This window comes from Anolis sagrei, chromosome 2 (assembly GCF_037176765.1).
Source record: "Anolis sagrei isolate rAnoSag1 chromosome 2, rAnoSag1.mat, whole genome shotgun sequence".
Taxonomy (NCBI): domain Eukaryota; kingdom Metazoa; phylum Chordata; class Lepidosauria; order Squamata; family Dactyloidae; genus Anolis; species Anolis sagrei.
Genome location: NC_090022.1, coordinates 12,401,263 through 12,426,211, shown reverse-complemented (window position 1 = coordinate 12,426,211; position 24,949 = coordinate 12,401,263). Strand labels below are relative to the sequence as shown.

The 24,949-nt window shown below is 46.8% G+C and overlaps 1 protein-coding gene across 2 annotated transcripts in view; it reads right to left on the bottom strand.

Moving 5' to 3' along the window:
• Nucleotides 1–8,760: 8,760 nt before the first annotated feature.
• The window catches only part of LOC132767726 (zinc finger protein 665-like), a 147,481-nt gene continuing 131,292 nt past the window's right edge, over nt 8,761–24,949 (bottom strand). For both annotated transcript variants that reach the window (XM_067465172.1, XM_067465171.1), the window contains exons 2-6: nt 20,890–21,336; nt 13,773–13,884; nt 11,205–11,296; nt 10,884–11,004; nt 8,761–10,746 (exon numbers count right to left, since the gene is read on the bottom strand). In XM_067465172.1, coding sequence (XP_067321273.1) covers nt 8,978–10,746; nt 10,884–11,004; nt 11,205–11,296; nt 13,773–13,884; nt 20,890–21,300 — 2,505 coding nt within the window. In that variant the 5' untranslated portion in view covers nt 21,301–21,336 and the 3' untranslated portion in view covers nt 8,761–8,977. The remainder of the gene's footprint in view (nt 10,747–10,883; nt 11,005–11,204; nt 11,297–13,772; nt 13,885–20,889; nt 21,337–24,949) is intronic.

The following is a 24,949-nucleotide window of genomic DNA, read 5'->3' as shown; positions in this document are numbered from 1 at the left end:
ACTCTCGCTCCATGTATTGCTGGAGTCTTCCTTGCAGGATCTTGAGCATTACCTTACTGGCATGAGAAATAAGGGCCACTGTACGGAAGTTTGAGCAGTCTTTCGTATTTCCCTTTTTTGGTATGGGGATATAAGTTGATTTTTTCCTGTCTGATGGCCATTCTTGTGTTTTCCATATTTGCTGGCATATGGCATGCATCACCTTGACAGCATCATCTTTTAAGATTTTAAACAGTTCAGCTGGGATCTCGTCGTCTCCTGCTGCCTTGTTGTTAGCAATGCTTCTTAAGGCCCATTCAACCTCACTCCTCAGGATGTCTGGTTCAAAATCACTCAACACACCATCAAAGCTATCCTCGATATTATTATCCTTCCTATACAGATCTTCTGTGTAGTGAACTATAAATCCCAGTAACTACAAATCCCAAATGTCAAGGTCTATTTCCTCCAAACTCCATCTGTGTTCACATTTGGGTATATGGAATATTTGTGTCAAGTTTATGTCCAGATCCATCATTGTTTGAGTCCACAGTGCTCTCTGGATGTGGGTCAACTATAATTGCCAAACTCAAGGTCATTGTCCACCAAACCCTTCCAGTGTGTTCTGTTGATCATGGAAGTCCTGTATGCCATGTTTGGTTGAATTCCATCATTGGTGGAGTTCAGAATGCTCTTTGATTGTAGGTGAACTATAAATGCCAGTAAGTACAAATCCTAAATGTCAAGGTCTATTTCCTCCAAAAGGAGCCCCGGTGGCGCAGTGGGTTAAAGCACTGACCTGCTGAGCTTGTTGATCGAAAGGTCGCAGGTTCGATTCTGGGGAGCGGCATGAGCTTCCGCTGTCACCCCAGCTTCTGCCAACCTAGCAGTTTGAAAACATGCAAATGTGAGTAGATCAATAGGTACTGCTCCGGTGGGAAGGTAACGGTGCTCCATGCAGTCATGCCGGCCACATGACCTTGGTGGTGTCTACGGACAACGCTGGCTCTTAGAAATAGAGATGAGCACCAACCCCCAGAGTCAGACATGACTGGACTTAATGTCAGGGACTACCTTTACCTTACCTATTTCCTCCAAACTCCATCTGTGTTCATATTTAGGCATATGGAATATTTGTGTCAAGTTTGGTCCAGATCCATCACTGTTTGAATCCACAGTGCTCTCTGGATGTAGGTGAACTACAACTCCCAACTACAACTCCCAAATTCAAGGTCAATGCCCACCAAACCCTTCCAGTGTGTTCTGTTGGTCATGGAAGTCCTGTATGCCATGTTTGGTTGAATCATTGGTGGAGTTCAGAATGCTCTTTGGTTATAGGTAAACTACAAATCCCAGCAACAACAATTCCCAAAATCAATTTTTTTGAGTGGAGGACATAAATTGGACTGTTAGGTGTCTTGTGTCGAAATTTGGTGTCAATTCCCCCAGTGGTTTTTGAGTTCTGATGGTAGCACGGACTAACATTACATTTTTATTTATATAGATGATTATTATTATTATTATTATTATTATTATTATTATTATTATTATATACACAACAAGATGATTCCATAGCAAACAAGATCACTCTGCTGGCTGTTGTATTGGATCACACGTTGGACACTTCCCAAGGGTTAAGGACTGTGTGATGCATCGGCACATAATGTGTGCAAGATCCCAGTAAGGCGGCCTTCTGCAGCTGGCAAATGGTAATTTTGTCAGCGCCGATTGTGTTTAAGTGCAGGCCAAGGTCTTTAGGCTCTGCACCCAGTGTGCCGATCACCACTGGGACCGCCTTGACTGGCTTGTGCCAGAGTCTTTGCAGTTCAATCTTTAAATCCTTGTATCGTGTCAGCTTTTCCAGTTGTTTCTCTTCCATCCTGCTGGGTCATGGGCCCCCGGTAGCACAATGGGTTAAACCCCTGTGCTGGCAGGACTGAAGACCGATAGGTCCCAGGTTCGAATCCGGGGAGAGGCGGATGAGCTCCCTCTATCAGTTCCAGCTCCTCATGCAGGGACATGAGAGAAGCCTCCCACAAGGATGATAAAAACATCAAATCATCCGGGCGTCCCATGGGCAATGTCCTTACAGACGGCCAATTCTCTCACAACAGGAGCGACTTGCAGTTTCTCAGGTCGCTCCTGACACAAAACAAGCAAAAAACCCAATCCTGCTGTCGCCTGGGATTGCAACATCAACGATCCATACTTTGTTTTTTAACACGATTGTGAGGTCAGGAGTATTGTGCTCCATTACTCTTATCTGTCTGAATTCGGAAGTCCCAGAGTAGTTTGACTTATTATTCTTATTTTACTGACACAAAACACAGTATTTCACAGCCAACGAGATAGATATGCTGGATTTCGTATCACAAAATCACAAGTCGAACACTTCCCAAACATCTAGGACTGTGTGATGTATTATTATTATCATTATTGTTATTATTATTGTTGAGTTGCTGTGAGTTTTCTGGGCAGTGTGGCCATGTTCCAGAAGCATTCTCTCCTGACATTTCGCTCACTTCTATGTCAGGCATCTTCATAGCTTGTGAGGTCTGTTGGAAACTAGGCAGGTGAAGTTTTGTATGTCCAGGGTGGGGCAAGGAACTCTTGTCTGCCTGAGACAAGTGTGAATGTTGCAATTGGCCACCTTGATAAGCATTAAATGGCCTTGCGGCTACAAAGACTGGCTGATTCCTGTCTGGGAGGTCCTTTGTTTGGAGGTGTTAGCTGGCCCTGATTGTTTCATGTCAGGAATACCCCTATTTTTGGGGTGTTGCCTTTATTTACTGTCCTGATGTTAGAGTTTTTTAAAATACTGCTAGCCAGGTTTTGTTCATGTTCATGGTTTCCTCCTTTCTGTTGAAATTGTCCACATGCTTCTTGTGGATTTCAGTGGCTTCTCTGTGTAGCCTGACATGGTGGTTGTTGGAGTGGTCCAGCATTTCTGTGTTCTCAAATAATATGCTGTGTCCAGGTTGGTTCATCAGGTGCTCTGCTATGACTGACTTCCCTGGTTGTGTTAGTCTGCGGTGCCTTTCTTGTAGACAGATTTTGTTGGTTTTCATGGTTTCTTCCGTTGTCCATAGACACCTCCAAGGTCATGTGGCCGGCACAGTTACCTTCCCGCTGAAGTGGTACCTATTGACCTGCTCACATCTGCATGTTTTCGAACTGCTAGGGTGGCAGAGGCTGGGGCTAATAATGGGAGCTCACTCTGCTCCCCTGATTCGAACCTGCGACCTTTCGGCCAGCAGGTTCAACAAGTTAGAGATATGGAGCAAGTGAAGAATTTCAGACCAATTTCATTAGTGAATTGCTATTACTAGTTATTGGCAGAAATATTATCTAATAGGCTGAAACAAATCTTAGCGAAAACGATTCATGGAGGCCAAGGCCCCTTACGCACAGCTGAATAAAAACCCACATTTTCTGTTTTGAACTGGAATATATAACAGTGTGGACTCAAATAATCCATGTCAAAGCAGATATTATGGGATTTTCTGCCTTGATATTCTGGGTTATATGACTGTGTGGAAGTGCCATATAACCCAGGGAGATTATTATTATTATTATTTTATTTACTGAATTTATACCTCGCTCTTCTCAACCCCGAAGGGGACTCAGAGCTGCTTACAGTTTATGGCAACATTCAATGCCTCATCATACAACAAATAATAAATATAACATATCAAATTATAAAACACCAGGTTTTAGATATAAACATGAAAATCAAGTCTGCCTTCTTCAAAAGGCGATCTATGGGCTACGGCAGTCCGTACGGTGCTGGAACCTTTGTGTACACGAGGAACGATGTCGTCTAGGATTTAAAAGGAGTATTGCTGATGCGTGTGTCTATACGAGGGGGACTAATGATGATTGGATTGGTATTCTATTGTACGTAGATGATGTATGTGTCATTGCTAAGAATTTTAACAGAATTGCCAAAGTGCAAAAAGAACTGGAAAACAAATTTAAAATAAAAGACCTGGGTAATCGGAAAAATTGTGTAGAAATAGAAGTGGATAGGAGGGAAGATGGAAAAAAAATCTGAGTCAAAAGGCAAAAATACAACAGTTGATTGAGAAATGTGGTCTTACAGATGCCAAAGCTGTATCTACTCCCATGATAGTAGAATATGTAATCAGGAATCCCAAAAGTTGTTTGAAAGGTCTGACATTTACCATTCTGTAATTGGAAGTTTGATGTATATTGCCAATCATACCAGACCTGACATTAGTTATGCTGTGGGATGTCTCAGCAGAAGAGTGGCCAAACCCAGGGATATTGATTGGGTTGCATTAAAAAATAATCAGATATCTGAAGGGTACAATTGATCATTGTGTAGTATTTGGGAACAGTGATGAAAATATTGATTGTTTTTCTGAGAGCTCATTTGCCACTGAACAAGAGTGTAAATCTGTCTCGGGTATAATTATAAGATTCGCTGGCAATATGTTAGTGTGGTGGTCCTGCAAGCAAAATTGTGTAGCTCAAAGTACAACTGAGTCAGAATATGTTGCTCTGAATGAAACCATAAATGAACTTCAGTGGCTGCAGCAATTGATTTTGGATGTAGGAGAACAATGCAAAACTCCCATCGTTATAAAAGAGGATTCACAAGCATGCATTGCCACGACAGAAACTGAAAACCTAAAAAACAGAACGAAATATATAGGAGTTTAATATCATATGGTTAAACAAATGATTGATCAGAATGTGATTAAACTGGAATACTGTCCCACTGAGTCGAACGTAGCAGACATCACGACAAAGCCTTTGCCAACTTCCAAACATGTCGAGTTAAGAGAACAAATGAATGTTATTCTTAGAGGTTAAGTTGTTGTAGTAGTTAAAACAATGTGCATATAGAAAAATACATTTAAAGAGAAGGAATTGTCAATATGAGTATTCATGTATGATGTATGTTTAAATGTAATTTCATGTAGTAGAAATGTAGTAAGATTGTACTGCCAAGATGTATGCTTACACAAGAGGCTGTGAGAATGTTACTCTGAGATTCTAGCTGTGTGAGATTTTAGGGAGTAGCTATGAGATAGCTAGCCAGCTGCAGATTTATGTTCCTTTCTCACTTCCTTTGTCCTGTCTACTTCATGCCTGCTTGCTTATGATGATGGTTGTGTTTAGAACTGCTTAAGTAAAACTGAACCTGCTTTTTACCGGATGACTCCAGAGTCCATTTCTCTGAGTTTTTACAAAACTTCTGCTGACGCTAACAAAAAACACCTCTAGGGCCAAAGTTGGCACAGTGCCTACTATAGTAAGAGAAAGTAGTTGCACAGCAAGCAGATTCTAGTCAACATCCCATGCAAAAGACACACAGGGGAGAGGAAAAATGAACAGAAAAATCTTTACTCTTAATAGCAGAGTTGAAACATAAACTTGCAGTGTTGCATACAAAAATCCAACAGGTTTTTCTTCAACACACACACACACACACACACACGGTCCTGCTACGACTTACTGGAACAAAAGGCAGGCTTAGTGAAACACTTTTCAGACTCTAAACATATCAATGGTTTCCCGTTGCCTTGCCAGTACCCTAATATTGAAGATTGGATTCTGAAATCATTTGACATTATTCAAATGGAAGGCCTATGCCAAAGATTAAAAGGAATACCCAAAATTACAGACTGGTCAGGATTTAAAGACTTTATTTCAAAAAGGGAAGTTCCTTTATTTACAGATCTGTCCAACATTTAAAGAACATCAATGAAGGAAGCTAAGCCAGAGAAAGGACCGGAGAACAACAAAAGAAGAATACAAGAAGGCATCGCTCTTCTTTTATTTGTGTGATACTCTCAGAGGATTTTGGGAAGTCGGGTATGGGCACGATAGGACTTGGGGTGTGGGGAGACAACCACGGGTGAAAGCCCCTCCCCCTCCTCTACCCCTTTCTTTTTTTCTCTTTTTTTTCTTTTCTCCAATTTTCTCCTTTTACCCCCCATTTCATTATCCCTGCACTCTCCACTCCTGATCCCACTCTCCCCTCCCCCGTTTTTGTTGTAAAGCACATGAATTCAATAAAAACTTTAAAAAATGGTTTCTCGTTGCTATGAATTTTTAATGTCCCGTAAGACCTTCAACTGCTTCTGCCTTGTGTGAGTTGCTTGCTGATGACCAAGACATGCCTTCCGACTGAAACCTTTCCCACACTCCAGACACGGAAATGCTTCTCCCCACTGTGAATTGTTTCAGGGTAAGTCAGATCTATCTTCCAAAATAAACTTTTCCCACACTCCAGGTATTTGAATGGTTTCTCCCCAGTGTGAATGACTTGATGATGGGTGAGGGATTTCTTCCAAGTTGAAACTATTTCCACACTCAAAGCATTTGAATGGGTTCTCCCCAGTGTGACTTGCTTGATGCAGAATGAGGTCTGCCTTCTGAATAAAACCTATTCCACACTCTGGGTATTTGATGGTTTCTCCCCAGTGTGAGTTGCTTGATGCCGAGTGAGGTCTGCCTTCCGAATAAAGCATTTTCCACATGCTGTGCATTTGAATGGTTTCTCCCCAGTGTAAGTTGCTTGATGCTGAGTGAGGTTTCCCTTCTGATTAAAGCCTTTTCCACACTCTGGGCATTTGAATGGTTTCTCCCCAGTGTGAGTTGCTTACGATTGTGCTATTAACTTAGAGGAGGGGGCTAGATTACCTGCTGGGTGTTTATATGCTTTATCTGTTCCAGAGCAACAGGCATTGAGAGAATTCTGACCATCTAGCTCTCCTACTGCAGCACCAGTATTTTTCGTTGCTAAGAAGACTGGAGATCTTAGACTGGTTTGTGACTATAGGGTGTTAAATACGTTTACTGTAAGAGATCGGTACCCACTGCCATTAATACCTGAATTGTTATCAAGGGTACAAAAAGCTTCTATTTTCTCTAAGTTAGATTTGCGCGGTGCATATAATTTGGTATGAATTCAGGAGGGAGATGAATGGAAGACTGCGTTCAATACATGTTTTGTGGCTTGTGAGTTTTTAGTTATGCCATTCAATTTAGGTAATGCTCCAGCTGTGTTTCAACGTTTAATTAATGATGTCTTCCGTGATCTGTTGGATCGCTTTGTGGTCATCTACTTGGATGACATTTTGATTTTCTCTAAAAATGTACAAGAACATAAGCAACATGTTCGGCAGGTGTTAAAACGTTTAAGGTAAAATGGATTATTTGCCAAGGCAACCAAATATGTATTTCATGTCACTGAAGTTGAGTTTTTGGGGCATATCATTTCGGGGAAGGAGTTAAAGATGGATCCTCATAAAGCGGATGCTGTCAATTCATGGAAGGTATTAACTTCCAAGAAGGATGTTCAAAAGTTTCTTGGGTTTGCCAATTATTATCGGGAATTTATTCCACCCTATGCCCAGTTAACTGTTCCTTTGACTCGTCTACTACAGAAGAAGTATCCTTTTGAAAGGACTATAGAGGCTCAACAAGCGTTCAATCCACTTAAGCAAAGTTTTCAGGATGGTAAGATTCTTATACAAACCATTTGTTGTGGAAGCAGACGCTGCCAATTATGCTTTGGGAGCTGTGTTGTCACAAAAAGATTCATTTGGGAACTTAAGACCTTGTGGGTTTTACTCAAGGCAACTCACCTCTTTCGAACAAAATTATACCATTTGGGAAAAAGAATTATTAGCTATTAAAGTTGCTTTCGAGGTCTGGAGGCATTGGTTGGAGGGTGCAAAGCATAAGATCATTGTCAGGTCGGATCATAGGAATTTGGAACATCTACAGACGGCTAGAAAGTTAAATCAGAGACAGATTCGGTGGGCGTTATTCTTTTCGAGATTCGACTTTAAAGTGGAGTTCATTGAGGGGAAGCAAAATATTAGGGCGGTTGCGTTATCTCATAAACCAGAATATAAGTCATTAAGTGAACCAATAACTAAGACCATAATACCACCATCAGACCACGTTTGGTCTACGTTTTGAGTTGTTGCCAGGAGCACTGAAGTTAAGTGTTTCTGAGCTTATTTTTGTGTTGGACTCAATAAACTGCTTTTGGACTAAGAACTGTGTGTGGCCCCTTTAAGGCGCCTGGGTCTTGTCATGTATCTTAATGGCAACACAATCTAGGATTAAACAAAGAAGCAAACATGTTGACATCTAGTGCAATTGTGTCAGAGATGCTGTGAAAAATGGAAAAAAATTCACTGACTTATTGCAATACTTGTCTGAACTTAGCTAACATATTAACGAAGCCATTGGGGGCACAAAAGCATAGCCAAGTCCTGAATGATTTGGGAGTATTTGAATTTGCTATGTAAAAGGTTTGTTTTTTTTTAACACAAGGAGGAGTGTTAGGGTATACTGAAGATTGACAGCAAGATTGTGTGTGTGTTAAAGCAAAACCTATACTGCTGATCACAGCCTGCAGGAACTAATCTAGGTCAGCAGCTAAACAATTAAGTTTGGACCATACCCGGTGAGGTGTGGCTGTGTGTGTGTATTAGCTTCTGCTCCTGCTTTTGGTTCGCTTTTGCTTTTAGCTCTCTCCTTTGGCAGAAAAAGAAGATGCCATGCTTTTTGGGTCTTGCAATGCTTACAAAGACTATGTAAGTTTATTACACCGTAAGAACTATATTTGATGTAATACTGCAAGTTTGTTTTCACTCTGCTGTAAAGAGTAAAGATTTCTGTTTTTCGTTTTGCAACTGTGCAAAGTTATTGTGTCTTTCTCCCCAGTATGAATTGCTTGATGTCGGGTGAAGTGTGTCCTGTTTTGCTCTTTAAAACAGCCTCAATACAAAGTTGAAAGTAAAAGAAAAATACTTTACTCCAGCAAACAAAATAAGGGAATGCAATTGAAAAAGAAAACAAGAAAATCTTACTACAGATACTACAGATAAGGCACAGATTACGAAGTCCTTAACACAAAGCAGGTTCCAACAGTAACGGAGTTGTTCTTAGCTAAGATCTCCTGCTTCTGATTTATACCCACCACAGGAGGGCTTAAGGTGTCACCCAATTAGCTCATCAATCTTTTAGCAGCTAATCTAGCTGACCGCCACCTGTTCTCTGACTCCCTCTGTCTTTCTAAAAAAGTAGGGACCTGCAAAGCCTCATTGTCAGATTCTCCTTCCTCTTCCTCCAAGACACAAGCACCTCCCTGCTCCCCTTCTTCTTCCGATGATGAGGAATCCCCAAAAAAGGGCACTTTCTGAATAAAGCCTTTTCCACATGCCGTGCGTTTGAATGGTTTCTCCCGAGTGTGAGTTGCTTGATGCTGAGTGAGGTCTGTCTTGTGAATAAAGCCTTTTCCACACTCTGGGCATTTGAATGGTTTCTCCCCAGTGTGAACTGCTTGATGCCGAGAGAGGTCTGCCTTCTGAGTAAAGCCTTTTCCACACTCTGGGCATTTGAATGGTTTCTCCCCAGTGTGAGTTGCTTGATGCTGAGTGAGGCATGACTTCCTAATAAAGCCTTTTCCACACTCTGGGCATTTGAATGGTTTCTCCCCAGTGTGAGTTGCTTGATGTCGAGTGAGGAGTGACTTCCTAATAAAGCCTTTTCCACACTCTGGGCATTTGAATGGTTTCTCCCCAGTATGAGTTGCTTGATGCCGAGGGAGGTCTGCCTTGTGAATAAAGCCTTTTCCACACTCTGGGCATTTGAATGGTTTCTCCCCAGTGTGAGTTGCTTGATGTCGAGTGAGGAGTGACTTCCTAATAAAGCCTTTTCCACACTCTGGGCATTTGAATGGTTTCTCCCCAGTGTGAGTTGCTTGATGCCGAGTGAGGTCTGCCTTGTGAATAAAGCCTTTTCCACACTCTGGGCATTTGAATGGTTTCTCCCCAGTATGAGTTGCTTGATGCCGAGGGAGGTCTGCCTTGTGAATAAAGCCTTTTCCACACTCTGGGCATTTGAATGGTTTCTCCCCAGTGTGAGTTGCTTGATGCCGAGTGAGGTGTGACTTCCTAATAAAGCCTTTTCCACACTCTGGGCATTTGAATGGTTTCTCCCCAGTGTGAGTTGCTTGATGCCAAGTGAGGTTTGCCTTCTGAATAAAGCCTTTTCCACACTCTGGGCATTTGAATGGTTTCTCCCCAGTGTGAGTTGCTTGATGTCGAGTGAGGAGTGACTTCCTAATAAAGCCTTTTCCACACTCTGGGCATTTGAATGGTTTCTCCCCAGTGTGAGTTGCTTGATGCTGAGTGAGGTTTGCCTTGTGAATAAAGCCTTTTCCACACTCTGGGCATTGCAATGGTTTCTCCCCAGTGTGAGTTGCTCGATGCCGGGTGAGGTCTGCCTTGTTAATAAAGCCTTTTCCACACTCTGGGCATTTGAATGGTTTCTCCCCAGTGTGAATTGCTAGATGCTGAGTGAGGTTTGCCTTCTGAATAAAGCCTTTTCCACACTCTGTGCATTTGAATGGTTTCTCCCCAGTGTGAGTTGCTTGATGCTGAGTGAGGCTTGCCTTCTGAATAAAGCCTTTTCCACACTCCAGGCATTTGAATGGATTGTCCTCAGTGTGAGTTGCTTGATGCCGAGTGAGGTGTGACTTCCAAATAAACTCTTTTCTACACTTCGGGCATTTGAATAGTTTCCTCCCGGCGTGAGTTGTTTGATGACAAAGGAGGAAACTCTTCAAAATGAAACCCTTTCGGCATATCCAACAATGAAATGGTTTCTTCCTTGTGTGATCTGATTGGTAACGGGAGAGGAAGGCCTTTTGACTGAATCTTTTTTTCCCCTCCAAACACTTGGATGACGAGTAATTGTTTCCACAAGTGCTTCCTGGAAAGAGACATCAGAAGTCAACAAGATTAGAAGAAAAGAATTCTGACTGCTTTAATATCAATATAATATATAATATAATACAAAGAATTCTGGTTTTATGTGAGCTGACTAAGCACAAGACAGGGGAGCCTTACCCAGAGAGGACAGGACTTCCAAATTCTCCTCCATCACCTTCTGATGAAGGGCCCTTTGGCCTGGGTCCAACAGAGCCCACTCTTCTTCTGTGAAATCCACAGCCACCTCCTCAAAAGTCACCTGGAGAACAACAAAAATATTGTTTCAGACTGCTCTAAAACTTGAAATTCTTATTGGATGATAGCTACAGGCTCTTTGAAGTAACACATTGGATGCAAGCAAAGGAACGAACAAGATTTTGTGAGAGCCACAGAGTGGTTAAATCGACAGCAGAACACCGCCTGCGCCTTTCTTGACTTGCTGGAGGGCCTGCCCCCTACCTGATGTACTCCTGCAGATGCTGTTCTGAGTTCCTCTTGAGGAAGAGATGCTCTTATACTTCTACTTGCAGACCCAGTCCTTGTTCCCTCTCCTGGGAGGAAAGAAAAGAGAAGGGAAAGAGAACATTATTACCCACTCTCTCCTTTCTCCTTCAAATTCCTTCTACACATTCCAATGTAACAAACACCATAATGTATACACAGAAAGAATTGGGAAGTCTTGGAAGACCGCAATCCTGCAGTTGTGAGGTGCACATCATGCTTCTCCTTTATAATCAGGCACAAGTGAATCAAGCAAATCTGCTCCTGAGCATGGCTTCTTAATGGAAAAATGGGACCTGAGGCAGGAATAACATTGAAAAAAGGAGGATAAGCTCCTCCTTCACCAAAAAGAAGAGCACTTCAGCTACCTTTTTATTCAAAATCAGCAAAATGCACACATTAAATGCAAGAATGACGTCAAGGTCAGCCTTGGGTTAGTAAAAAGACCGCAACAAAATTTAAAACCTACAGACAACGAGAAGCCTTCTTCCAAAATGACCCTGTGTCAACCTATCCTTTCATAACCCTCCATTTTCTCATGATTTCCATTTTTAGTGGTCAACATTTTAAATCTCTACATTTTTCTCATCTGCAATGGGAGCTGATGAGATTCCTACTTTCTCTTAGTTTTGCTGGTCATACATGCTCAGAAGCGGGCGCTAGTGGCAGCTGAATTTACATTGCCTTGTCGTAGGCAGGCACACACCACGGCAATAGGACGAACTAGGAGAGAATCCTCCTCATTCCCACATGAACCTTTATTGCATTGTTTTCTGCCAATATACTATTTATTTATTTATCATGTCAGGCAACCAAACAGTTGTAGAACATTTTTAATAGAACAAACAAACAAAAATACAAAACACAACGTTTGCAAGCTTGGTAGTTGATTAAATGTCCTTTGACCACTATCTGGCCACTTGCAGTGCCTCTGGTGTTGCCACAAGAAGGTCCTCCATTGTGCATGTAGCAGGGCTCAGGTTGCATTGCAGCAGTGGTGTGTAGTTTTCTCTTCTCCACACTCGCATGTCGTGGATTCCACTTTGTGGCCCCATTTCTTAAGATTGGCTCTGCATCTCGTGGTGCCAGAGCGCAGTCTGTTCAGCACCTTCCAAGTCGCCCAGTTTTCTGTGTGCCCAGGGGGGAGTCTCTCATCTGGTATCAGCCATTGATTGAGAGTCTGGGTTTGAGCCTGCCACTTTTGGACTCTCGCTTGTTGAGGTGTTCCAGCGAGTGTCTCTGTAGATCTTAGAAAATTATTTCTTGATTTAAGTCGTTGACGTGCTGGCTGGTATCCAAACTGAGGATGGGCCGGAGATGTCACTGCCTTGGTCCTTTCACTATTGGCTGCTACTTCCCGGCGGATGTCAGGTGGTGCAATACCAGCTAAACAGTGTAATTTCTCCAGTGTTGTAGGGCGCAGACACCCCGTGATAATGCGGCATGTCTCATTAAGAGCCACATCCACAGTTTTATTGTGGTGAGATGTGTTCCACACTGGGCATGCGTACTTAGCAGCAGAGTAGCATAATGCAAGGGCAGATGCTTCACTGTGTCTGTTGTGATCCCCAGGTTGTGCCAGTCAGTTTTCGTATGATATTGTTTCTAGCGCCCACTTTTTGCTTGATGTTCAGGCAATGCTTCTTGTAGGTCAGAGCATGGTTCAGAGTGACTCCCAGGTATTTGGGTGTGCTGCAATGCTCCAGTGGGATTCCTTCCCAGGTGATCCCCAGTGGTTGGGGTGCTTGTCTGTTCTTAAGGTTTTTTTTTGTCATGTTAGGAGCGACCTAAGAAACTGCAAGTCGCTTCTAGTGTGAGAGAACTGGCCGTCTGCAAGGACGTTACCCAGGGGACACCCGGATGATTTGATGTTTTTATCATCCTTTTGGGAGGCTTCTCTCATGTCCCTGCATGAGGAGCTGGAGCTGATAGAGGGAGCTCATCCGCCTCTCCCCGGATTCGAACCTGCAACCTGTCGATCTTCAGTCCTGCCAGCACAAGGGTTTAATCTACTGCGCCACCGGGGGCTCCATTGTTCTTAAGGTGAAAGGCACATATCTGTTTTTTAGTTGGATTAGGGATCAGCTAGTTTTCCCTGTAGTAGGCAGTAAGAGCACCTAGAGCTTCGGAGAGCTTCTGTTCAACCATCTCAAAGTTCCCTGCTTGAGCAGTATATACTATTATATATATTATACTATTATATATAGTATGTATATATATATATATACACACACACTATTATATACAGTATAAAACATACTATTATACCCTGATACTAAGTTGTAATCCTCCCGTCCTTTTTTTATCAGTGAAAATGTTACAAGGGAAAAACCCAGCTACACAGAAGCTAAGAAAGAAAAAGCAGAATTTCTGTTAGGAGACTTTCTTAGCTGAGGTATGCCTACAACATCCCAGTACTGTTTAGGCAGCATGATCTTGTTAACGTGCCATGATTCATACAACCCAGATATATTCAGGCAGACTTGAATTGAGAAGGCCAAGAAGAAAACTTCGGACGGCAGTTACTCATTGAGGGAGACTTTCCTTCGCTGTCCTCCATCCTCCACCTTGGCTGCTGCCTTTGACTGGATTCAGAAAAACACTGACCTGCCTCAGGGATCCGTTCCAGACACAAATCCTGCAGCAGAAGCAGAAACAAGGGAAGGAAATGAAAGGGAGAATTGGGAAAAGAAAAGGCTTCAGGAGTGGTTGGGGAGTGGGACGTGGGATATGTCAAACAGTTACATCTTCTGCATGAAGAGGATTGTATTCATTTGCTTCTCATGTTTTTAATGGCTAAAATATAACCTTTCTACAGACTTGAAACAATTACAACACAGAGATAACAGTACAGAATAAGATGACAGATAATTATAAGTTGCTTACCTGTAACTGTAGTTTCCTGAGTAGTCACCTGTGAATTTGTACATTTGGTATTCTTGCGCTTGCGCAGTGCAACTTTCGGAACCTTCTAGAAAAAACAAAGAACATCTTAGCCCCAGCTAGACCCGCCCCCCCCCCCCCCACCGAGTATATATACCCCAAAGGCGGGGCTAGCCAACAGTTCTCTTCAACTGAAAAGCAGTCAGAAGGCGTGGCATGATACTCGAGGGGAGGACGGGCGGGTATGTACAAATTCACAGGTGACTACTCAGGAAACTACAGTTACAGGTAAGCAACTTATAATTTCCTGTCGTAGTCCCTGTGAATTGTACATTTGGTAGACTAACGAGCCATCAACACGGCAGGCGGGATCATGCCACCGCCGAGGATAGCACCGCTCTACCAAACTCCAAGTCTCTCTCCGACACTGAGTCCACCTTATAATGGGACACAAACGTCAGAGGAGATGACCATATCGCAGCCCGACAAATAGCCTCTAAAGACACTCCTTTCATAAAGGCCGTAGACGTTGCTACGGCCCTTGTGGAGTGACCTCTAACCTGCAGGGGTAGATCTTTCCCAGCCATTCGATAACTCAGTCGGATAGTAGAAACTATCCAAGACGACAACCTCTGAGAAGACAAGGGTAACCCCAGTGCATCCTTCCGATATTTAACAAACAATCTAGTCGTCTTCCTAATAGCGGCCGTCCTTTCCACGTAGAAGGCCAGTGCCCTGCGAACGTCAAGTAGGTGCAAAGAACGTTCAGTAGGAGTAGACGGGTTTTGAAAGAACCCTGGTAACACCAACTCCTGGGACATGTGAAACCTTGAGGCAACCTTAGGTAGGAAGGCCACATCTGTCCGCAAAACCGCCCTGTCTCTGTGAAACCTGAGATAAGGGGGATCTACACGCAGGGCGCACAATTCACTGGAGCGTCTCGCTGACGTTATTGCCATTAAAAAGGCAGTTTTCCACGACAAGAAGGACAGATCGACTTTGGCTAAAGGTTCAAATGGGGGCTTTGACAGAGAGGATAACACAATCTCCAAACTCCAGGCCGGAGTAACTGGGGCTACCGAAGGTCGAACATTAGCAAATCCCTTAAGGAAAGTCTTAACCAGAGGATCAACAAAACATGACTGTAAACCCGACTTTCGCCTAAACCACGAAATAGCAGCAACATAACATTTCAAAGAGGAATGGGATAAACCCGCTTCCGCTAACTGAGCTAAAAAATCTAGAACAACAGGAATAGGAGCCCTAACGGGGTCGAGGTCCCTAGAGCGGGCAAAGGCGCTAAACCTAGACCACTTGTAAACGTAAGACCGCTTTGTGGAGGTCCTGTGAGCAGCCTCCAGAATTGCCAACACGGGCGCGGAGAGCGTCCCAAAGGAAACTACTGAGCTGGACTGATCCTCCACGCCGTAAGCTTCAGCTTGTGGACCTCTGGGTATAGGACCCTGTCGCCCTGCGACGTCAGAAGATCCACTCTGGCCGGGAAGCGAAAGAAGACGCCCCTCGCCATCTGGTGTAGGGGGGCGAACCACGGCTGCCGGGGCCACCAAGGGGTCACTAAAATGCACCGAGCGGCCTGTCTTTGGATCTTGGCCACTACCCTCAGGAGGAGAGGGAAGGGAGGGAATGCATAAAAGGTCCCGTTCGACCAGTCTAGGAGGAAGGCATCCCCCAGGCACCCCCTCTCGGGCGAGGCTTGTGCTCGGGCACAAAACAGGGCGCATTTCGCGTTGGATTGGGTTGCAAATAAATCCACCTCTGGAGTGCCCCAGGCTCGAAAAAGTCTCAGAGTCTCCCATCGGTTGAGGGCCCATTCGTGATGGGTCAGCAGGTTCCTGCTGAGCGCATCCGCTAGCAGGTTTTGTTCCCCAGGAAGGTGTGTCGCCAGAAGGTGAACGCCCCGAGCGAGGCACCAATCCCAGATTCGGATGGTCAGATGTAACAGAGGGAGAGAGTGGGTGCCGCCCTGTTTGTTCAAGTAGTACATCACCGTGGTGTTGTCGGTGAGCACCTGCACTACCTGACCCCGAATGACCCTCTCGAAAGACATCAGGGCCCTCTCTACCGCCAAGAGTTCTAAGACGTTTATGTGAAGTGTGGTTTCTTCTCCTACCCAAACGCCTTGAGCGACGAGGCCTTGAGTGTGAGCCCCCCAACCCATGAGAGAAGAATCCGTAGTGAGCACCACAGTGGCAAGAGGGAGATGGAAGGGGAGGCCCGCACACACCCAGAGGGCATCCTGCCAACACCGGAGGGATTGCCGAACTGGGGGGGGCCAGCGTGAGATGCGTGGACGGGCTGTCCGTGATAGGGTTGAATACTGAGATAAACCAAGACTGGAGGGGTCGCATTCGCAGCCTGGCATATGGCGTGACGGAGGTGGTGGAGGCCATGTGCCCCAGCAGAATCTGGAGGTGCTTGGCTGTCACAAAGGGAGACCGGATGGTCTGCTGAACGAGGTCCCTCAGGTTGACGAAGCGGTCCCGTGGAAGGAAGACCTTCTGAGAGACGGAATCCAGCATGGCTCCGATGAAAGTGATCCGCTGCGACGGGCAGAGAGACGACTTCTCGAGGTTGACCACAAGGCCCAGCGACTGGAGAAGGGACAAAACACAAGATAATTGGGATTGGAGCTTCTCCCGTGACCTCGAAACGATCAGCCAGTCGTCAATGTACGGATACACCGTAACGCCCCGTGTGCGCAGGTAGGCTGCCACCACCGCCATGCATTTTGTGAAGACCCGGGGGGCTACGGATAACCCGAAGGGGAGAACGTTAAAACAGTAGGCCTCTTTACCCACCATAAAGGCTAAAAACCTGCGGTGGTGTTGAGCAATTGACAAGTGAAAGTATGCATCTTTCAGGTCTATGGTGGCGAACCAAACACCCTCAGACAATAAAGGCAAAATGGAGGCAAGTGTCACCATCCGGAATTTTTTAGGCCGGATATGTTTATTTAGACCCCTGAGGTCGAGGATGGGGCGCAGCCCACCTCCGCGTTTGCTGACCAAGAAGTAACGAGAAAAGAAACAGTAAGGGAACATTGAGGAACTCAGGGGTGAAACCGCACCCTTACTCAACATCATACTAACTTCATCCAACAGGGGAACTGAAGGTGGGGTACACCGAATGTGTCCAACCCTTGGCTGATCGATAAACTCGATAGAGTAACCCTGAGCGATAATAGAAAGCACCCAACTATCCGTGGTAATGCTTGACCACGCTTGGAAAAAGGGGAACAGTCTATCTTTAAATTGGTGAATCACTAACGGTCCGTTCTGTATGACAGGAACCAGCTGCCCTGCAACAGGCAGGGACGTCTCAACACGCTCAGGATGACCCTCAGGAAGCAGCGCGTCAAAGACGCTTCTTAGGCCCAACCTGGCTTTTTGTCTTATTGCCGAAAGGCTGGTTGCGGGGCCTATTAAAGTAGGGGGACTTTCTCCCGCCCTGGAACCTAGAGGGGTTATTATTCCTGTTCCTGAACGGGCCCCCATAAGAGTTCCCGTAGTTTCTGCGGAAACCGGAGGAGGTTGGGTTCCACCTCTGTCGTTGCTGAGGGTAAGGCTGCCAGGCGTAGCCGAATTTGCCCGCAGCCTGTCTCACATCCTGCTTTTGTTTCACGTTGTCATCAGTTTGGGGATTAAACAGCCCGTCTTCGTGGAAGGGAAGGTCCTCCGCTAGGGCCTTCCCTTCCTCGGAGAGGTTGGAGGCACGGAGCCAGGCATGCCTCCTCATGGAGGTGGCGGTGGAATAGAGGTTGCCCGCCGCCTCGGCCATGTGCTTTGCAAAATCTTTTTGCATCCTTGCTACTGCAAGTCCTTCGGTCTGCAGCGCCTTAGGAAACCGTTGCTGGTCAGTTGGTAGCGCCTCGATGTAGGGCAAGATCTTCCCCCATAGGAAGGTCTGGTAGCCACTTGCATAAGTGGCATAATGCGCCATCCGGGTGAACAACCCAGCGGCGGAGTGCGCCTTCTTTCCTAAAGTATCTATTTTCTTGCCCTCCCTGTCTGGAGGGGCGGTTAGCGAATTTTTCGGGCGCTTTGTTTTCGCCACCTCGGCTACCACGGTGTTCGGTTTAGGTGGAGCCGTAACCCATTTTGCGGAGGAAACATCAATTTTGTAGAGTGAATCCAACCTCCTTGGAATGGCAGGAACTAGGGAGGGCGACATGTCAGCCACCTTTGCTAGTTTCAACAGGTACGGTAAAACAGGTAAAGGGGAGGCAGGGGATATAACCTGTTCCTCGGATGGAAACATAGGATCCTCCACATGTTCGGGAGGCTTCGGGGCAGGAATATCCAGTGCCTTTATCATTTTATCAATCAGTGCCGCGAAGCGGTTGATATCAGCGGGGTGTATGAACGAGGCATTTTCACCCTCCCCTTGTTGAGATGGATCCGGAGGCTCTTGCTCTGAGCCAGAGGTATCACCCTCAGCGGCAGCTTGCCCGGGTCGCGTAGGGGTTGCATCCCCCTGCGACTGTGGCAAGGAAGCGCTCATGGCCATAGGGCCGGCCTCAATAACACTCGTATGGGAGGGGGGAAGGGAGGAGCCCAGCACAGGAGCTGCAGCACAGGAATTAATGGTATTCAATACAGACACTGCATTACATGAGTTCATGTCATTAGAGTTCAGTGTCGCGGAGGGCCCATAGAAGGAAGCCCTACCATGGCCAGCCTGGGAGGTGGAGGGGACCTCTGACGATGTCGAAGGCTGGGTCACCGGAGCAGTCACAGTTCCCGCGGGAGGCAGCGCCAAGGCGGATGGTGCAGGAGGAACTTGCAAGGGCGCCTGCACGAAGATCATCTGGCCCGCAGGGCCCATCTGCCAGAAGCCGGGGCAAGGCATGGGGGCCAAGGGAGGGCGTCCCCACCGTGAGGCCCTCGCGGACCTGGATCGCCTGCTGCGCCTCGAGCGCCCGGAGGAGGAAGACGATGACGAGGAGGATGAGGAAGAAGAAGAAGAGGAGGGGGAGCGGTTGCGCCTCGATGCCGAGCGTCGGCGGCGGCGGCGGCGCGATCTCTCACTCCTTCGGGAGGGCGACCTGGATCTCCCTGGTCTCCTGCTCCGGCGATGAGGCTGGTGTTGCGGCCAGGGTCTCGGAGCAGGGGCCGAAAACGCCGGTAACGGGTCGGCGGTATCGTGGGCGGGGTGTTCTTCTCCCCGGGGGTCCGCCTCCATGGCGGCGTCTGCGGCACTCTCCGCCGCGCCCCCGGCACCCGATGGAGCAGGGTGGGTTGGGGCTTCCGGCTGCGGGATCGAAGGCAGCAGTATGGGCGCCGGTATCGGGGCGGCTTCAGGCCCCATCGGGAGCGGCATCGGCTCCTGAGCCCGGGTGATGGGCGGGGGCGATAGGAGAGGCAGCACAGGAGTGGGAGGCGCCTGGGACGCCGGCTCCGGGATCGGAGCATGCGCAGCTCGAGGAGTTGAAGTCGAGACCGCCGCAAAGGAGATCGGAGTCTGCTGCCTGCCTTCAGCCTGGCCGCTAGGAGTCGGGAGCGGCGCGGGCTCGCGGTCGGGGCCCAACGGCCTTCCCGCTCTTTCCAACGGGTTCTCTCCTTGGAGGGAGGCCTGAGCGCCATTTTGCGGGGCCTTGGACTTGGGCCTTTTGGACTTCTTTTTTGCCGCGGCAGCGGCCAGCGAAGGTAAGTCCTGGCACTCCATTGTCCGCCCGGGAGTAACGGGCGGCAGCAGGGCCCTCTCGTACAGGGCCGCCCGAAGCCTCGAGACCCTGTTCTTCCTCGTTTGAGGAGTGAACGAGGAGCAGATGGCGCAAGCCTGAGTTAGATGGGCTTCGTCCAGGCAAGTGAGGCACAGGGAATGCCCGTCCGTATCAGGCAAAATATTCGGGCACTTAGTGCACTTCTTAAAGGAGGTGGTAGTAGCCATTGGCTATGGCCTTGAGAGTAGTCGGAGGCGGTCCGGGGTCAGAGTACCTTAATCAGTCCAGGGAACGTCAAATCAAGGGGCTAAGCAGAAGAATCGTCAAAGAAACAGTCCAAGTCAAATAGTCCGTGAATCTCAAGAAATCTGGAAAGGTCGAAGATCGAAGGTTCTCTCAGCTATGCACACGCGAAGCGGAAAAAAGATAACTGTTGGCTAGCCCCGCCTTTGGGGTATATATACTCGGTGGGGGGGGGGGGGCGGGTCTAGCTGGGGCTAAGATGTTCTTTGTTTTTTCTAGAAGGTTCCGAAAGTTGCACTGCGCAAGCGCAAGAATACCAAATGTACAATTCACAGGGACTACGACAGGAAAGCATATCTCTATCCATGCTTAACTGGAAGCATTTTGAAAAGCATGTTTACTTGTGAGAACAAAAGGAGAGGAAGGACAGAGCCAATCTAATCTCCCTACCAAAGAGTTGCAGAACCCAAGGAAGCCACTGAGAGGGAGGCTCTGTCCCATCTTCCCAGGAGGTAAGACCATGAGAGGAGCGGCATCTCAGGCTGAGCCCAACGAGGGCAGAGAAAACACTTCTTGGAAAAGCTGAGACCCAAGCCATACGGAGCTGTACAGGAAATGACCAGTGCTATTAATTACCCCATCTCTTTAAAAGGTACCCATGTTCTATGTATTTCTGGGAAGCGGAATCCCATCATACAGGTCCAGGCTATCCTTGACCTGCCTTTTGACTGATGAGACACAATTATCTCTGGCCTCAGCTTGTTCCAGACTTTTCAGAAAACGTGCAAAGACATATGGATGGCCCTCAAAATGACCAGAATGAACTGAGCTCACCATCTCCTCTTCCTGCTTCTTCTCTGCCTGACTCAGGAGGAAGCCTTCTGCCAGGGCCATCGCCTGGGAACTGGTCTCTGCCCCACATTCTCTCACCCAGGACGACATCTCCGAGGGAAGGAGTGCCAGGAACTGCTCAAAGACCACCAAGTCCAACATCTCTGCCTTGGTGCGTCTTTCTGGCTGGAGCCACTGGCGGCAGAGAAGGTGCAGCTGGCTGCAAACCTCCCGAGGTCCCAACGTCTCCCTGTAGCCAAAGTCCCTGAATTGCTGGCGGCATAAATCTGGGGTGAGCACTTCCTCCGGCAGGCTCTTCTGGGTGGCTCTCTCCTCGAATGCTCCTCTAGGCTTGGCCTGAATGAGGGAAGGGCCCTTTCCCAGGCTGGGCTCAGAAGAGTCTTTCCCTCCCATCTTTTCAGTTAAACCTTGCACTGTTGCCAGGATCTCCTGCAAGGCAAAAACATTGGGAAAATTACTGAAGGTAGAAAGAAAGGGGCAGGAAAAGCAAGCAAGATGTTTGATGGGGATCCAAAGAAAAGGGGGGAAACAACCCTAGTCCCATTTTAGCATATCTCTGTGGCCATAAATGATGTTCCTTTTCAGTCCTTATACACCACTTACAAGATATTTTGGTGTCCAGAGCAAGCAAACAAGGTAGCATCTACCTATTATGCTTGGGATAAAGTGTAGTTTATAAGCCAGTAAGGGTGATCCCAGTAGTGATCGACACACTGGGTGCAGTGCCTAAAGACTTTGGCCTGCACTTACACAATTGGCGCTTACATCATTACCATCTGTCAGCTGCAATAGGCCACCCTACTGGGATCTGCATGCATTTATATCCCACCACCACCTCCCCGAAGGGACTCGGGGTGGCTTACAAAGCACTCCAGGGTGCACATATAACACACAACTGGTAAAAGCAGTACAAAACAAGTCTGATAAAATTATAACAACAACCCACCCATCAACACATGTCAAAATCAAAACAATTTTAAAACAACAAGTACCGTTAAAACCGGGCTACAAGACGACTTTTTAAACCTTGAAAACCTTTTGAAAAGTTGGGGGTCATCTTGTCTTCCAGATATCAGAGGACGATGATGTATGACAGCGGCAGCGGAGCCTGCAGGCGAGCCTTGACTTCATCTTCAGGTGAAGTGGCTTGCCAGCGCACCCGCTGCCGCTTCTGGCGAGACTACCTTGGCCCTCCATTTCCAGCCTTCAGCCACGTGAACTGCCTGGCGAGTGCTCCTGCTGCCGCTTCCAGTACAGTTGCCTCTGGCGAGCAGACGATGCAGCCGAGGCAGCGGAGGAGAATCTCCTCTTGAAGCAGCCTGCTTGCCTGACTTTCAGGGCTGCGCAGGCCAGTGCTGGCTGCCGAGGCCTGCGCTGACCTCCGCAGTGGAGTGAGCGCGCTCGCCCCTGCTGCTCCCAGCGAGGCTTCGAGTGAGATTGACTTTGGCCTCCAGGAGCAGTGCGGCGAGAGGCCAGACGGTCCATTGGGCCCCAGTTGGGCCTAGCGAGGAAAGAGGCAGCGTGAGGAAGGAGTCCAGAGGGCAGCCTTCTTCACGCTGCCTCCCTCCTTCCTGGGCCCAATTGGGGCCAATGGAGTGTCTGGCCCCTTGCCTCACTGCTCCTGGAGGCCAGTTGATCTCATTCAAAGCCTCGCCGGGAGCAGCAGGGGAGGGAGGGTGTGCTCATCAGCTGCGGAGGCCAGTGCAAGCCTCGGCAGCCAGCGCTGGCCTGCGCAGCCCTGGAAGTCAGACAGGCAGGCTGCTGCGAGGGGAGATTCTCCTCTGCTGCCTCGGTTGCATCGTCCGCTCGCTGCTTTCACAGTGCAGGCCTCTGCAGGCCTGCAGAGGCCTGCGCTAGCATAAGCAGCAAGCAGAGGACACAGCCGACTGACTGACTGACTGACTTCCAGGCCCAGGAGGTACCATACTTTGTGCTTTTGTAGTAGTAATAGTATTAAGTCTGGATGGCCATCTGTCAGGGGTGCTTTGGTTGTGCTTTCCCTACATGAAGGCAGAATGAAGGGGGTTTGACTAGATGGCCTTTAGAGCCCCCTTCCAACTCTATTATTATTATTATTATTATTATTATTATTAGTAGTAGTAGTAGTAGTAGTAAGTCTGGATGGCCATCTGTCAGAGGTGCTTCAGTTGTGCTTTCCCTGAAAGAAGGCAGAATCAAGGGGATTGGACTAAATGGCCTTTAGAGGTCCCTCCCAACTTTAGGATTCTATGAAAGGAATCTTTGTCGACCACGAGCCAATAGTGTGATGCTGGAGCTGAAAAGGCCAATGCCAGGGCTGGTTTTTTAATTGTTATAAATGATAATTTAATACAACTGTTTATTTTAACTGATTGCCAGCATGATGTAAAGGACCCAGAGTGTAAATGAAATTCAAGGGCGGAAGAGCAACTGTAATGTACAATATAAGGTACCATGTCCCTCTCGTAGGAACCTGCATGTCATAAGCATTGGAATTAAAATTACCACATTGAATTCAAATCTCATTTTTTTTTAAATGTTATTTGGTGTGCATTGGAAGAGGGGTGGTCTTATACAGCGAGTATATCCCAAACTCTATATTTTAACTGGAAAAGTTGGGGGGGTCGTCTTATATGCCCAGTCGTCTTATAAGCTGGAATATACGGTACATAAAACTAACTGCCGTCAATTCACAGGTGCCAAGTGTCAGCGTCATATGGGCCCATTCAGCCTACTCAAAATCAAAGGCCTGTCTGAATATCCTGTTTTCAGGTTGGAACGGAAGGACTGAAGGATGGGGGCTAATTTAATCTCTTTTGGGAGGGTGTTTGAGCCAGGGGGCCACCACAGAGAAGGTCCTCTCTCTTGTCCCCACCAACCAAGTTTGAGATGGTTGTGGGCCTGAGAGGAGGGGTTCCCCTGTCAGTCTCAGAGCCCACACCAGTTCGTAGAAAGAGATGCGGAGTTGAAGATAGGTTGGACACAAAGCGTATGTAATATAGAAACCCAAAGTGGCATCCAAGTTACTACTAATTTTGCTTATGGCGTAAGCATCACCTGGAAAGCCTGATTCTCTTTCATTGATGGACATGAAGGGCAGAAGAGCTCAGATAATCTTTCTGGCTTCTGACAGCTACATGCCTACCAAACCCTACCCAAAAGTCATTCAGTGGTACAGATTCAGAGGTTGTTTTTCAAAAGGAGAAATACACTGATTTCAGTAAGATCTTCATATGCTGGTAGAGACTTTTAAAAAATAATAATGATTTTTTGCAGAACCCCTGCAATGTTTTTGCGGAAACCTTGCGTTCCAAAGATCACAGATTGGGAAGCACTGGTTTACCTCACTGTGATCACCATCAAAGGGAAAGAAGTGCAGAGAAGCAGATTCCTGCCAGCACCTGCCACATGAGGCAACCGCTTCATTGGCCTGAATGTCGGGCCTTTTCCAGAGGGTCAAAAGCTCAATGCGCTTTGTCCCATCTCTCAGTTTGAAATAAGCCATGCTGAGAGTCAGTTGTGTAGAGCAGTTAAGAGTTCTGGGCTGGAGACATCCTCCTACAAACCCCTAACTTTCATCCCAACCTCCCTTGGAGGGCTGTTGTTAGCAATGGGTAAGGCCGTTGACAAGGCCAAAATAAAGAAAGCCCTAGGCCCATATGGATTTTCTGTCTTGTTCTACAAGCTGTACAAAGATGAAATAGGTTTATTATTGCTTTCAATAATGAATTGAGTGCTCCAGAAAGGGGAAACGCCAGACTACTGGGAATGATAGTCCTCTTGTCTGAACAAGGTAGACATATGCATTTTACTGTATTTGTATGCTCCTGCAGCACTATTATAAGCCTCCCTGAGTCCCTTTTGGGAGATTTTGGCAGGGCATAAATAAAAGTATTACTGTTCTTCTTATTATTATTATTAGGAACAAGTCAAGAATTTCAGACCAATTTCATTAGTAAATTGTGATTACAAGTTATTTGCAGATATATTATCAAATAGACTGAAACAAATCTTAGTGAAAACAATTCATGGAGACCAAGTGGGCTTGAGAAAAGGCAGAGGG